General features: G+C 41.7%; 1 protein-coding gene across 4 annotated transcripts in view; it reads right to left on the bottom strand.

Annotated features, from left to right (window-relative positions):
* The window catches only part of ATRNL1 (attractin like 1), a 750,424-nt gene that overhangs the window by 25,981 nt on the left and 708,781 nt on the right, over window positions 1-15,662 (bottom strand). Inside the window, exon 29 of one of the 4 annotated variants that reach the window (XM_036898415.2) lies at window positions 14,448-14,577. The exons of the other annotated variants lie outside the window; for them this stretch is intronic. Within the exon in view, the coding sequence (XP_036754310.2) occupies window positions 14,522-14,577 (56 nt within the window). The 3' untranslated portion in view covers window positions 14,448-14,521. Of the gene's footprint in view, window positions 1-14,447; window positions 14,578-15,662 lie in introns of those variants that run through there. 4 annotated transcript variants of the gene reach the window in all.

The raw sequence follows: 15,662 nt of genomic DNA, 5'->3' as shown, positions 1-15,662 counted from the left end.
CTGTATCCGAAAACATTCTCCATTCTGCTGCTCTTCCTCCGGGCTGAGTGAGCCCATCATTTCTTATCAAGTATGTTGTGTTTAGCTTTTCAGCCAGCTTTTTAATTTAGCTAACTTTCAGGCTCTCTTGTTTACTATTTACTTGTGCTCCCAAGTAGAATTTGAACATCTCAGTTTGCATAAACACAATCTGTTGACCCTTTATCTTTCGAAGATCTGCATGCAAAAACTCAGGGCAATGCTGAATGCCAACTGGAAAGGTGGGCCTCAGCGGGAGTACTTCCTCTTCCCATGGGATCATCTCTGAGGTTTTTATCTGTGAGTAAGGGCCAATTACTTTAGCCACTCTAGGTCAAGTTCGTATGTTTACTAATTATCTGGAAACATTTTGTATGCTCATAATGTGAAAGAATTCACAGATTCCCACCTCAGATCGGAGATATAAAATGCTCATGGAACATGTTTCATCAGCCTATCCAAATTTTGCTCATCTATCCTTCAAGACCAGCTTAAGACCTATGTTCTCCGGCAAGCTCTTCTGATAACTGTAGGCCTCCCTAATATTTCTCTCTTGAACTTCTTTAGCACCTAAGGCCTGCACTACATAATTTGTCTCCTAGTGGTTTGTTTTCTGTTGTTTCATCTGCTAAAACTAAAGAGGATCCTCAATTCCCTAGGCCCACTGCACCTCTGCCATAGAAATACTCATGTGCTAATTTACAAAAATCTAATTATTTCCCAGAATTTACTGAAATAATTGCCTCAAAATTATTGAAACTTTTCCTGAGACTTTCTTACCCCTATATTCCACGGGGAATGAAGCTACTCTGCTTGTTCTAACTACCGAGATGGCAAGGAGGTAATTCTGGAAAATAGATTGCTATAAGCTAGGACACCTATCTCTCCAATTTCAGATCCTTATTCTACAGCAAGGCAAGAAACACTTCTGAAAAGATTTAAAAAATGATAGTAATCATTATTTCTAGGACCTGTTCTTTACTATTTTAACAATTATTAGAAATAGTATTTCAAATAAGAAAGGTCTATCAAGCAATGAATATTTGTTTGTAATGATAACAATAGCCATGGTTTTTGTTGTGGTTACTGTTTACATGGGGAATGCCAGGTAAGTAAGCACCGAGCTAGCCCAAAATATTAGTAATAGGGCTCTGAAGAAAATTTTCATTCAAGCATTATTATGAACAAAATATGGTTATCATAACTCTTTGGTGTGCTATTTTATAGGGTTTTTGCTCTTTATGAAATGGCATTTGAGAAAAATAAACAAGAGTTTTTTTCTTTAAAATATTAATCACAAATGGACTTTTCACTTCACAGAATTATACATTAAGTGACCTTTCTCATTGAAAACAAAACAAAACAAACAGAAAACCAGACCACAACATCCCCAGCAGGCTTTTTGCATTCTTTAACGTATCTAGTCCACATGATCATTCCAGAAGGTGGGTATTATGGCCTCATCTTACAGAGGAAGAAACTTAGAATCTCAGAAATTACCCAAGGTCTCAGAGCTACTAAATTTGAAGGCAGAATTAGAACTCACGTTAAAGCCCCTGCAATATTCCTTTTATCAGGCTGCAAGTTGACAGCCTTGTCTGTGTCACCCTGTCTCAGGTGGACTGCACAACCTGCCTGGCTGCATAAGGCAGCCCTCTTCATGTGTATTCCAAGAGTGAAAAGTCTGACCTCAAATTTTGTGCCACACCTAGAGACCAATCCTGAGCCTAATCCTACTATGCATTATCAATACCCAGACCAAAGGAAAAGGTGGTGTGTTGGAACGAAGGCAGAGTTGTCTCAAAGTGTGGGAGAGATTGCTTTCTTTGGGTCAAAAAAAGAACTCCTAGCAAAGAGAAGATCCTGAGCTCCAGGCTGCAATGTGTCCAGCATCAAGAAGTCTCTCAACAACACAGATTAGCTGGGCCACCAAGGTGCCTAGCAGTCCATATCATCTGGTCTCTCCCGCAAAGAAGTTTGCAGATAAGACTTTTTTGAGTTCTAACGTGCATGCAATTACAGGATGGAAATCAATAGACAAATAGGATTTGCTTTTACAGACATTTACAGTGCAGCCAAATACTATAACACGTAGTCTATGAGCTGAGGAAGAGCTGAAATCAGAGTGCTGTCACTCACCTTCTGTGCAAGTTCAGCTGCTTTCAATGTTACATTTCAACCGTTTTCCCTCTTTGCACTATGTTGGTGCATGGCCAGTGGACCGCGACTACTTCAAACAAAAGGTCTCTGAGGGCCCCGGTCGATTTAACTTGCTGTGTGGAACACCGATCAGAGCCCAATAGACATTCTAGGAATTTATAATGTTATTTGGGATTGGTAATGATGATTAGGCTATAGTTCAAATCTGAAACAATACTGCAGTAAAATTGAGACAAAAATGTGAGGTCATTGCCTCCCAGCAGTCACATCAAATTACTGGGGCATGAGAATGACACTGAGATTGTTTTAGGGAAGGAAGCTACCCTTTAAAATGGTCCATTCGAACTGGAAAGCCTTCTGGACAAATGAGTGAGAAGGCACTGACTCACTGATGTGCCTGCAAACACTTTAAAGCTATGTGATGTGATTTAAATCTTTAAGTGATGCTTGGCTTTGAACAGATAATTGGCCCAATTCTTCCCTTTCTCTGTGTCTGTAACTCCTATTGAAATCAATGAGACTTGCATATTTGAAAGGATGGGAGAACAGAGTTCCAGGTTGTATTAATGGGATTAAGGACTGCAGATTTCTTAAGGTTTGTGCAATTAAATTGTGGCCTCACACAATTCTCTAGGGTCACCAGCAATTTGCTGGCCTAGGAAAGCCAGCTGACTTGGTTTTCAGAGGTGCCACAATTTATAAAACACATTTTCTTAGACATCAATGTGTGACCCTTCTCAGTTCAAAATCTACCTCCTCACCCTAACCTCTTTAGGACCTGATACCTTGGAGTCTGGGATTTCATTCACTATGCCCTTATTACCAGCTAAGATCATCAATAAATCAGTGGGCAAAATCTCCACTTAAAAGTCATGCAAGCTAAGTACATAGGAATATCTTATTTTTCTGTAAAAATATTTGTCTATGCATTATTTGTATACATGCTAATTATCAGCTATCTTTCCCAACTAGAATGAAAGTTCCAGTTGGCAAGAATTTCTCTTACTTATCATTATATCCTTAGCACTTGACCTGGTTGTAATTATCAAATATTTTTAATCATCAAAACACAGGCATATTTGATTATATATTCATAAAGCTACAAGAACAATATTTGCCTTTAAACACTGCAAATATATAAAATGTAATATTTGTATGTAAACATTTTTGCACTAAAGGGAAAGAAGGTATTTACTAACTGCCTGCTATATGCTAGTTTCTCTACATATTTTCAAAGACTTCTCACAACAGTGGGGGGGGGGTGTAGTGCTTTTATATTTATCTTACAAGTATAGAGATAGATAGAGGCTTAGAGAAATGAAATAACTCTCCTAAGGACACAGAGCTAAGAAGTGGCAGAGCTGAGGTTGAATCCTCTTCTGACACCAAAGCCCATCCTTATCCCCCTTTATCTCACTGCTGAACATGTGAAAAATAAGGAAAGGAAACCCATTTATAAATGGAAAGACTCTCAACCAGTCAGCAGTAAGAAAGGGTGATGATTACATGACCATCAGTGCGAAGAAGCACCGAGGAGGGGACAGATAAACTGAAGGGGCCCAAAGAGACGAGAAGGAAGAGGCCAGGGACCAGCCATCCTGAGGAAATCCAGTGTCACTCTCTGGCTCCCAGCCGGCATGGCCGCTCTAGCTCGGTATGTACGTGCACAAACATGTTTCTTTCTGCTTTGACTCCTTTGTGGCCTATTTCTGACCCCCAGTCCCTACTCTCAGAATTCTGTCATGTGCACGTTTTAAGGACCACACCAGATTTCTCCCTCTCTACGTGTATCCTTTCTCAGTGTTTTGTTTCCCCTTACACATTAGCCACTCCAAACTCTCTGTGAAGGTTTTTCAAATGCTACCCATTCCCAATTTGCACTAATACTCAAACCCTACATTAGGCCAGGGGTCCACAGTTTGGGGATCACATTTTAGGGGTACCCACGAGCACTCTGGACATCCATAGCTTTTCTGCCACAGTCTGGACAGTCATCTATGCTTTCTGCTTTAACACTGTCCTGGGCTCTGGAGACTGCTCCTACCCTCCTTAACCAGACAGTGTGGGGAGGTCTGGCGAGGGTACAAGCACTCTTCTGTAACTGGAAGCTGAGAGCTGTCAAGAGTTAGGGCAGCGTAAAAATAAAACCACCATTTATTGTTGACTCTGTGCCAGGTGTTTCACTAGCCTAACCCTTTACCTGGATTATTGCACTTAATCCACCCACCACCCCAGTGAGGTAGAGGTTGCCATCCCCATTTTAAGTCTGAGGGAACTGTGGCATCACAGCAGGTAAGCACCTTGGCTAAGGCTCTGCGACTGGCATATGACAAACTGGGATTGGAACCAGGTGTCCTGACCCAGAGCCGATCATCTTAACTGCAGTGCTTCCCCGTAAGGCTCTACTTGGATGAGGCTAGAGCCATTCTAGTGAGCTGGTGTACGTGGGAGATCAAAGGACTCAGGGCTGTCTGTGGGGGCACGTCACAGGATTAGGCAATTGGCATGATGTTTACCATACTGATGTCAGCTGGGGAGATGAATGTGCTTTACGTGGAAAGGAATGAAAATTAAGAATCAGTTAAAATCCTATACATAGACTGCAATGTAGTTTCTAAGTACTTTCTCAGCTTAGTGATCACCCCACCAGTCATTTCCCCTGTCTAGTGCCTGCATTCTGTGCAAACAGCGCCCGCTTCCTCACCACGAGGCGGTTCGAATACCCATCATCTCACGATTCTCCTGCTGGTGTAGGAGCTGGGGCACCAGGAGGAAACGGGAGGTCTGGGCAGATATAGGGGCTTGGCTAAGGCCACGTGGTAGGTACGGGCAGAGCCTGCACATCTGGGCCTCAGCCCAGTGCCCTCTCTAAGGCCCTTCTAGGTATGGCAAAGGTCCCTGACTTCACTGTCCCCACCAGATGAAGAGCCACTATATTCTTGCAAGATTTTTAGGTGAATGAATTTTGACATTCACAATTTAACATTTCTCCATGTCATTATGCATCCTTTGCGTTATTATGATATAACAGAGCTGTATGATAATTTATATACATTTTTCTTACTGTTGTTTACCTAAGATTTCAATTTTCCACTATTATAAATAATGTTGAGTTGACTATCAATGCTTTTGATTATTTAGCTAAATTTCTGATTGTTTCCTTCAAGCAGACTCCTAAAAGTGAAATTACTAAATGGAAGAATATGAGCTATTTTGAAGTTCTTGATACACAGTCCCAATTTGTTTTACAGCAAGACTTACACTGTACCTCTAACAGCAGTGTTTACAATGTACCTGTTTCATCATTATACATATAATTTATATTTAATTTTTCACTAATTCGATGGATGGGGATTATTTTAACACATATTTTATTGACTACTATAGGTATTTCATATTCTCTTAGTCATTAGTCTATTTATCATTGCTTCCTGTGTATTTTGTACCTTTTTGTGTTGATATGTTAGGTTTTCCTCATTTGTATGAGCTTGCCCTAAAATAAAAGAATCAATGTTTTATCATATTTGTTGGTAATTTCCCCCTAATTCTCCCCCTGATTTAGGTGCTGTTTGGTATCTTCAGTATCAGTGCAGGCCTGCAGGACTGGAGTGCCACTGTCTCCTGGGGCTCCTCCAGCCAAGTTCTTCCTGTCACCCTAATGAATGGGAAGCTGAATATGTCAGAAGCATGAGATTACCATTTAACAGTCTTATGTTAGCACATGGCAAGGTGGTAAGAAAATAGTATATAAAGGGAGCGCACCATACAGAGCTCTGTTACATAAGCAGACGTAGAAAATGAATAATAAATTATGACTTTTCAGGCTTCAAACTTTCCAACTGAGTGTGGGATGAGTTATTGACATAACTCGCTGCCTGATGGGTAGATGAGTGACCACACCCTCCTCTCCCCACTGCCACACCCACTAGCTGTTACTTCAGACAAGTCAATGGCCCTGTTGGGCAATTTCACATCCGTAAAATGGGCATTTGCACCAGGTTGTTGCCAAGATCCAGTGAGATAATGAATATGAGAACAACTTGTGAATTGTAAAGCAAAAAGGAAATTTAAGTCATGCATTTCAGGGAAGCTTTGCTGTAGTTATTTAATGTTAAAGGAAAAAGTCACTGGCAAGCAGGATAAGAAGCTATGATTTTTCTCAGGTGATTACTCTGGTTTCCTTTCATTCTCCACCTCCTGCCCCCATTTGAATATGTATTTAAATGTTCTGAAAACACAGGCACTAGTCATTTAACTTGATTTCTGTGGTGTCTAGCACAGCCTGCCAAACAAAATGTTTTGATGAAAAGTCTGCAGTAAAATTGTTATGCACACATTCAGCCTGTATAATACATTAAAGGTTAGCATACAATATTAATCAATGACCTTTCCTTGCTGTGCATGTTGGGGTCTGTTGGTCATTAGGAAGAGCTTCACAGCTCTGATGCTGAGCACTGACAATGGGCAGGAATTGCCCAGTGTGCAAGCGGGGAGTGGAAAAGGGTGGTTCGGGTACTAACAGCAGTGCCTACGAAGGCCTCGAGGTGTAACAGGGCATGGCGTGGGCCCTGGACGGCATCTCTGAGAGGCGGGGGGGTTTTGGGGAAAACAACTGTCAGAAATTCATCCACCCAGAACAACCTGAGCACCCTTAAGACAGCTTTTAAAAAGTAAAAGAGGTCTGTGTAAAGGGTGTAAGGACAAAGGCTGAAGCTGTGAATGTTGTGACAATAGCCCCTTGGTTCTGTTCTCACCGCCCTGACCCCTCTGCAGAATACTCCCGTGGCTTAGGCATCCTTCCTCCATATGAAAGCAGCTTGGGGAGGCTGCAACGTCAGTGGCCCTTCCTGAGTTGTCTTGTGCTCTTCCCCAGGTAGCTGGTGCTGAGGCATCAGGTGCATAAGCAGAAACCTCTCAGTCTCCATCCCCACTGCCCCGCAAATCAGGTAGCAACATCCTAACTAGAAGCTGACTTCCCATTTATTTACTCCTGACGCCCACTGAGTGAAGTAGGAGCCGAGTTGTTCTCCCATCTCCTTTATTTAGGGCAGATAAGGTTTAATAATACGTAATTAAAACATCCTTCTGTTCAGGAATCACTAACTACCACACAGTCACATCTGATTGGCTGTTTTCTAAACTGAAACATACATTTTATCCAAATGGAAACACATTCACTATATTTCTTTTCTTTTTTCAAGGCGAGATAATCATGGTAATATTTGAGGAAAAATCCCTCTAACACTGGTTGACACTTGCTTGCACCCCGGCACCCCTACTTTTTCCTACTGATTAAGGTGAAAAAAAAAACCACATAGAGAGAACTTTAAGTCATCTCCCCTTCCGACATGTTTGGGGCCTAGAAGCGTGTTTTCTCAGCAGGTTCTGTCCAGCAGATGCGATGGGAGATGAAGCTGGGAAGTTAAGGGGAGACTGGGAAGAGCCTCAGTGCTGAGGAGCTTGGCCTTTAGCTTGTTGTAGCCTCTGTCTTAGGCAGCCCTGATGGCTGTTACAGAACTCAAATATGTTATAATAAAATACAAAAATGAAACACTGGTTCCTGAGGGCAGTATGAAGTCAAAAAGCTGCTGCTCCTCACATTTTATATATAAGGAAACAGAGGCACAAATTGATGCAGAGATTTGCTGGGACACCCAGCTGCGCGGCACGCCTGCCTGGCTGTTTTCCTCCACTGCCACTCTGACACCTGTGATTGGCAGGGAAGGTGGGAGGAGAGGAGTGGGGGCAGCGCAAGGAGCGGGGAGACAAGCGCACCATCGGCCACCTACATACTAACCCCCAAAGGTCCTGGAAGAGTCTTTGCAGTGGCAACTTTACAAAACAATTCTTTTTTCCAGATTAAAAAATAGCAAACACCAGAGATAGAGATGGGAAACAAAACTACCAGTGTAGATACGCAGTTTCTCACACGTGTCGGCGAACACCGCTCCCCACTCACACCAAGGGTCTATCTCACGGGCTATTTTTACCAAGAGAATGAAAGGAAGAGTGGCTCATACAACTCCCTACATTAGGTTTAAGGGAAAAGTACCGATTGGGAAGAGAGGCAGAGACAACTTCAGAGGCCGCATACAAGGTGCACTGGGGAGGCGGGTGCAGGAGCCCAGCGAGACGGACCCGACGCGCTCCGAGAACCCCTCAGCAGGATGCCCAGCGGTTGCTCAGGTGCCCCAAGGAACCTGTTCATCTGGAGTCTGCCAAGGGCCTCTGTGGTAGACAGAACAATGGCCCCCATTCCACAGATGCCACAACCCCGTCCTGTTGCTTGGAATCTACTGTACGTGGCAAAGGGCACTTCGCTAGTGGGATTAAGTGAAGGACTCTGTGAAGAGGAGACCATCCTGGACTCTCTGGGTGGCCCAATATAACCATCAGGGTCCTTAAAAGTGGGAGAGGGAGGCACAAGAGTTGGTCAGAGTGATGCAATGTAAGGAAGACCCCAGCAGGGGCTGCTGGTGTGAAGATGGGGGCCGGGGCCCGACCTGAGGAACCCTGGCGGCCTCGGGAAGCTGGGAAGTAGAGGAGACAGATTCTCCCCTGGGAGCCCCCAGGAGGAATGCGGCTCTTCAGAGCTGTTCAGACTTGCATTCTTCACAACTGTAAGGCGGGAAGTTTGGGCTGGTGAGCCGCCTCGTTGCGGTGCTTTGTTGCGGCGGCTGGGGGACTCCGAAGGGCCTTCTGTGCACTCAGGGCTGTGCTGGGCGCTGAGGGGCAGCCATGGGATATTGAAAATAATGCAAACAGGCCGAGGGCTCTGCTTACATAGTCATAGAATCTGAGTGTTCCGGGCCCCAGATGTGTCTCCATCCTCCAGGACCTTATGGTCCAGGTGGTGAGGGAGCTCATCAGTCATTCCCAGCCCACTCGGTCTCAAGCTCTTTCCCCTCATCCTTTTAATGCTGTTTTCTGTGGCTGCTTGTAGGAAATATTTCTCAGAATTACAAAGTCAGAAAATAGGGGAGGAGGAATAATTCAAGTATTTGGTAATGTGTAGGAAAAATACCTGTCAATTTAAAAAAATTGGTTACTTATGAAACTCATAAATAAGACTGTGCATGCTTTCTTCTTCGCCTCACACAGTGTGGCTATTAGTGTACAGAGAAGCAGGCAGCATGCTGGGCAGTTTGTCAAGGGCTGAAACGAAGTGAGTCATAACAGGGCCACTTTAAGTCCTTCGTAGGCTCCTCTACATATCGTATTGTCCAGTAAAATGTACTTATTTGAAATATAATTTGTAATAAAATATTTGAAAAGTTTTTATTTTTATTAAATATTTATTTTAAGTATCTTATGTATGATCGGTTATGATGATTCAGTGATGATTCAGCTTACTCAGGAATTTTAAAGCAGGGAGCAAATTAAACCTACAGGTTGTTTGAAAGTATACCGAAATGTTTTTGAATACTAAATGCAACAATTAATAAAGGTGGTATTATATCTCATTTTGTAGATATTCCTTAATTTCAATTTTATAGTTCTCTTACTTCAGGATAAAAATTTTGTTGCGGTTTTTAAACACTTTCATAGGCCCACGGCATGGTGCTCGCAGCACTGATGGATAAAAGGGTCCTGCTGTGCATTGACACTACCATACATACAACTACCAAGGCTCAACTATGTTTCTGTTATAATACACACATACCAAGAGGGAAGAGTTAAGGTTACCACGGAAACCAAAATTCACATTCTCGCATTAAATTATCACTGATTCAGTCAGATTGCTAATGCAACTTCCTTTCTGTGATACGATCCCTTTCATTAGCGGGAGGCAGCATGATGTGAGGATCGAAAGGTGGGCTTGAAGCCAGGTGGCGTCCGGCTCCAGGTCTGGTTCTACTGCTCACTTAAGCTGGGTGACTTTCACTGGGTCCCTTCAGCTCCCCAAGCCTCAGATTCCTCATCTATGAAATGGAGGTCATAGTAGTAGTTACCTCAGAGGATTATGAAGAATAAGTGTGTTAATATTTACAAAGTACTTGCAACAGAAACCGGTACATAATAAGTTTACACACGTGTTTGCTGAATTTAAATATAAGTATTTACAGAACTGAGTTCAACTACATGAAGACTACATGAATACACAATCCCTATCCTAAAGGCACTGAAATTCTAGTGGGAAGCATGTGCTAGAACAGAGATATAAACAAAGTAATATGAAAATTTATATGTTGTAATTTTAATAGTGAAAACTGATTTATGACATTATAGTTGAAATTATAATAGCCAAAGTATCTCCAAATATTGAAAATAAAACTAATCAAAACATTTATTAAGGCCCTATTTTGTTTGCCATCCTGTGTATTTAATTATGATTGCTTTGTATAAAGGCACATAGAGATCCTGCTCTGTGCCAGGGGCTTTTAAGATTTTATTTAACTCTCTGAATCTTGCAATAGACTTTGAGATATGTATAATCACTCTCATTACAAAAGAGGTCACTGAATCCCAAATATGTTAAGGCAGAGAAGAACCCGAATGTAGATAAAACTCTTAAGTTCAAAGCCAATTTTACTGTTGCTGAACCAGTGGTTTTCAAAGTTTATGAGTAGAAACCTAGCTTTAAAAAAGCATACATAATGTTAATAATGTTAAGTGCATTATTTTATTAGTATAAATATGTTATATTTATAACTTTTGTATAGTTATAACAATAAACATCTATTTGTCATGAAGTCCCGCAATGAAAATAATGTGGCTATAGTGATGAACATAAAATCTGAAATCAGAGGTTATGGACAATAGTCACAGTCATACTGGTCCCAGAGCCTGATTTATTTCTCTTTTACTTTTTGTTGTATAGTATTTAGAAAATCCTATATCACACGGTAATTATAACATACTTTTAACAGGTCATCTTGTAAGCCAGGCTATTCTTCAACTAAGGTTATATAGAAGGTTGAATGACAGGAGGAGGAATTAAATTCTACTAAATTCTATTTTATTACAACAATTATTTATCAAGCCCCTTTTATATGTTAGGTATGGTGTCAGATGCCTTGAAGGATGACAGACGTAGTTCTCAGCCTCGAGATATGTTTTGAAAGAAAAGTACCCGGTCAAGAGCATTTACTGGAGGGGCACATTCACACTGATGGATTTTCCCCCATAGACATAAATGTATAGGGCCTAATTAGCCTCCATGGAGAGATTTTTCCCAGTAGAATTTCTACTCACAGGTCATAGGTTCTGGGCATCAGGCATAGAATGACTGGCATCCTTGGAAAACTATAACCAAGATTTTCTTCATCTACCCTCCCCCACTCATTGCCCACTGAACCTCTGCTATGGTTTAGGTGACCCTGGACACTGGGATAATCACTTCAAGGGCTGGGGACCAGGTCTCTTTCTAGGTTGGGTAATGTGAGATTAGGGTTGTAAATAAACTTGAGGTTCCTATGAACTTCCTGCACCTCCAAAAATTAGGCTGTGTTTATGAAGCACTGAGGGAACTGTATCTATCCCAGTGATGGACATCGAGAAGGAAGCTGCTAAAGAAACCCTAACTCCCCTTGGTAGCAAGAACCCCACCAGCTGGCCCTAAGCAATGTAAAGAATTTAAGAGAATAAATTTTGGATTAAAAAAAAATTATTCATTAGGGCAAAGAACCTGACTGCAGACTCTACTTGGACTTTGAAATTTGAAAATGGTGGTGGGTTTATATTCAAACTTGGGGATCTTATGTTGCCAATCTATTACCAGAGTATCTTAGTGGTGCTTGATTTCTACAACCTGTTAGGTGCTCTGTTGGAAACATGGCTTTACATAATTTGGAGTGGAAAAGAGGAAATGCATTTTCAGCCTTGGCTTTAGCATAGCCTTGTTACTAGTTTAGTTGATGCATGGTTCTCGTCAATTTCTGAGCTTTGGGGGAGAGGGAGGAACCACACTGCCCATCAGTGAGCCCGCGGTTCCCAAAGGGGCAGAAGGTAGCACCCCAGGACAGCCAGGGCGAGCACACCTGCCCTGAGAGTTTGCTGAGCTCTTCTCCTGAGGGCAACAGCCCCTGGGCAAGTGGGAAAACAAAAAGCTGGGTGCGGTGGCTTAAAAAGGTGGCCAGTCAGATCTCCTGCACAGTGACCCGATGGCCCGACTGCCACCTCTCTGGGTCCGGCACCATGTTCACTGGTGCCAGGCTTCCCTGGGTGATGCCCAGCCATGGAGGGGCATGGTGAGAGTATTGTGCAGCCCCGTTCCTGCCTGATGTGCCACTTCTCTAGCAGGGGAATGTCCTCAGGACTTTCCTATTGGCCTGTCTAAAAGTTTCTTAGAACTGCACCATGCCTACCCAGTCATCCCTCCTCCCTGCCCTCCTTCCGCAGGTATCAGACCTCCACCCCAGTCAGAGGCTCGTGCTTCCCCCCTGAGCCCTTCCAGGCATTTCCCCCAATAAAGCACATGTAATCTCATCTTGGTGTCAGCTTCTCAGATGACCTCAACAAGCACTGAGGTATGTAGGGGGCATGAAATTTTTAAAAAATGAAATGCCCATGGGACCTTCCTCTTGCAGTCTCCACCTCCCCTCACCCCTGGTTCCATCGGATACCTTACACAAACCACTTAATAATGCCAAGTAAAGAGGACTGGGATATAGTCACATTTTAAGCTAAAAAAAGTTGGAACTGGCTGAAGAGTTGGATCTCCCTGGCTCCAAAGAAAGTTGTAGGTAATATTGTGAAGCAGGGAATTTGTCATAGTTCAGAAAGGAAGCAATTAAAGTAGAAAACATCTCAGAAGTATTTTCCAGGTCAGTATGAACAGTAAGAACATTCTAGGGATAGTGCTAAGCAGTCAGGGGAAGGGAGAGATTGGAGGCAGAAAATGATACCACTGAGCCTGATTTTTGTAGCAAGTGAAAGTCCAGGCCACAGAAATGGAGGACAGACAGAAAGATGCCAAGGAGATGACTGTTGTGCAGAAGACTGCTTGTAACTTTGAAGCACATTTTCAAAGGTTAAAATCTAATTTGAACTCAATATTCACCAGATGCAAAATGAGTGTGTCAGCATTTTTTAAGGAAAGATGATAGCATGGGAGCTAGTCACACTTTAAATACCCCCTAAGCAATAAAACAAACAAACAAAAAAAGGAATGATAAAAGAAAAACGTTCTCAATTTGCATCAGATGATGTCATTTTAAAATTTAAGACGTTCATAAGATACACAAGAGCAACAAGAGGATCACAGATGCAGAGGCTACAGTGAAAAGTCAGAAGCAGTTCCCAGATTTTGATAGATTTCAGGCAAGATGTGTCAAAGGATAAGCTTGACACGAACAGCCTGTCACCCTTGAAAATCCAGCTTCCGTGTACAGAGATCTTCAGGTAACCAATTTCTATTTTCACCTCCCCCTCCAAAAGCAGGTCTCACAAGACTCTGCTGCAGCAAAAACCTGTCAGATCCCCTGACCGCTTTGCATTACTGAATTCTTCCTGCAAGTTGTGTCATTTGTGTTAAAATAACAAATTCACATCTGATTGATTTGGGAAGGAAGAAACTGCCTCAAAATTATTCACTGATTTTCTTTAATACACAAACAAGCAGAGAGTGTAGGGGAGAAACACATTTGTGAATTGAGTGGTTGGTTTTCTGTGTAGCTTCTCTCATGAAAAAAGTGGAGACATCCATTCTAGATTCTGTTTTTTTCACTTTCTAATATGATTGCTCCTCTCATCTTCATGCAAGTGTTTCCCTTCCATTAATGTTAATGGAAGTCACTCTTGTGTATCAAGGGGAGAGTAGACCCCTTTGTCTTTTTAATTGGTCCTATAAAACAATAAATGAATGCACTATGTGAGTTCCATCTAGAGATAAATTCTGGCCATATTATGCTGCTTTAAAAAACAACAACACTTTCTTTTAAAAGAAGATAATATGTAGCTTCCTGGTTGGACACTAGCTAGGAACCAAATACATAAAAAAGTACATCAAGATTAAAGGGATAATATGTAATTTTGTTCTTTAGGAAGATGATGTTACTAAGTGTATCTGCAGAGCATGGGGCAGAATACAAAGCACAAAGAGCCTGTTAAGAAGAAGCAGTTGCAACCGCAATTTAATGGAGGACAAGAAAGCAATTAACAGTATAAAGTCATTGATGAGAAGGATAGACTTTGAGATTAGAATCTTATTAAAACGAAGGCTGGTACAACTTGATTTTAATGAGTTAAGTTGAAAGATCTCCAAAACAATCTCAGCATGCAGATGTGGAAAAGAAAACATTATTTACCTTATTTTTATACTGTGGGCCCCATAGGCTGCTGGCACTGGGATGTCTCACAGATCAGTACCTCAAGCGCACTGGACAGGAGCTGCCTCCGGGACTTAATTCTGCGGGACTGGATGGAGGGATTGAGGGGTGTTCTTCCTATAACTCCTGCCTAGTCAAAAATGATTGTTCAAAGCATTGATGTCAGGAAGCCTTCTAGAACGGCATGGTTGTTTCTTTTTTTTCCTCCCAATTCTTCTCTCTGGCCTTTTTATAATAACATCACTAAGACTGTTTTGCAGGTCAGTGTAAAAATATGCACAGGTTTGAGATGAACTGAGCTGTAATCTTCTGACACTTCCCTTGCTGATTCAATATTTTAAGATAAATATCATACAAGGAACAGTGAGAAATGAGCCAAAGGGCACCAGATTAAATGATGAAAAAAAAAATGGCTTAAAACTCTGTGATGGCATTAAGGGCAGGCCTCCCCAAAATATGCCACTTTAGCATATTGATGATTTTGAGTTAAAGTTACTTACACAGTCAGTGCAAAAAGGACTCTCTGGCCCTCTTCTGGTCCCCTGAAGGCAGGAAATAAATTCCCCACGGGAAGAGTCCCTCCCTGCGCCTGGAGGGTAGAAGGCTTCTCATTCAGGGCTGAGAAAGCTGTATAAACAATTCTTGCTACTTCATTAATTTGCTTCTCCAAGCCCTAACTTCTTTATCTTGTCAACTCTTCACACACTTATTGTTTCTTTGTCTAAAAGATATAAAAACCACCGGCTTTGATCACCTCTTTGAGTCTCCTTTTTTTATGAGCTCCAATACATACAAAACTAAGTTTGCTTTTCCTAGTTAATCCGTCTTATGTCAATTTTTAGACCAGCCAAAGAACCTAGACTGGAAGAAAGGAAAAGTTTTCCTCCCCTACACCTGCAATCAATGAATAGTTATCATTTTAGTTCGTCAACCACTCCAAGTTGGTATGAAAATCCTTCTTAAATAGGCTCTGAAGAACAAGTCAAAATCATTTTTTCACTCAAATATGTATGATCTTAATAGAGACTTGAGTCTCAATTTTCCAGCAATATTTAAAGACTAATTTTATATTTTATAAGCCACTTAATAAACTCCATGTACATATTTTACAAATTGAAACATATTTGCTTCTATTTTTAATGGGACTATTTTATGTGTCCACGCTGAACTGTTGTGCTAAAGAAAAATATGGCCTAAAAATAGGATTTTTTTCAT

Source organism: Manis pentadactyla, chromosome 8 (assembly GCF_030020395.1).
Source record: "Manis pentadactyla isolate mManPen7 chromosome 8, mManPen7.hap1, whole genome shotgun sequence".
In the NCBI taxonomy this organism is placed as follows: Eukaryota; Metazoa; Chordata; class Mammalia; order Pholidota; family Manidae; genus Manis; species Manis pentadactyla.
Note: the sequence above shows the minus strand (reverse complement) of the source record. Positions and strands in the feature narration are given on the sequence as shown.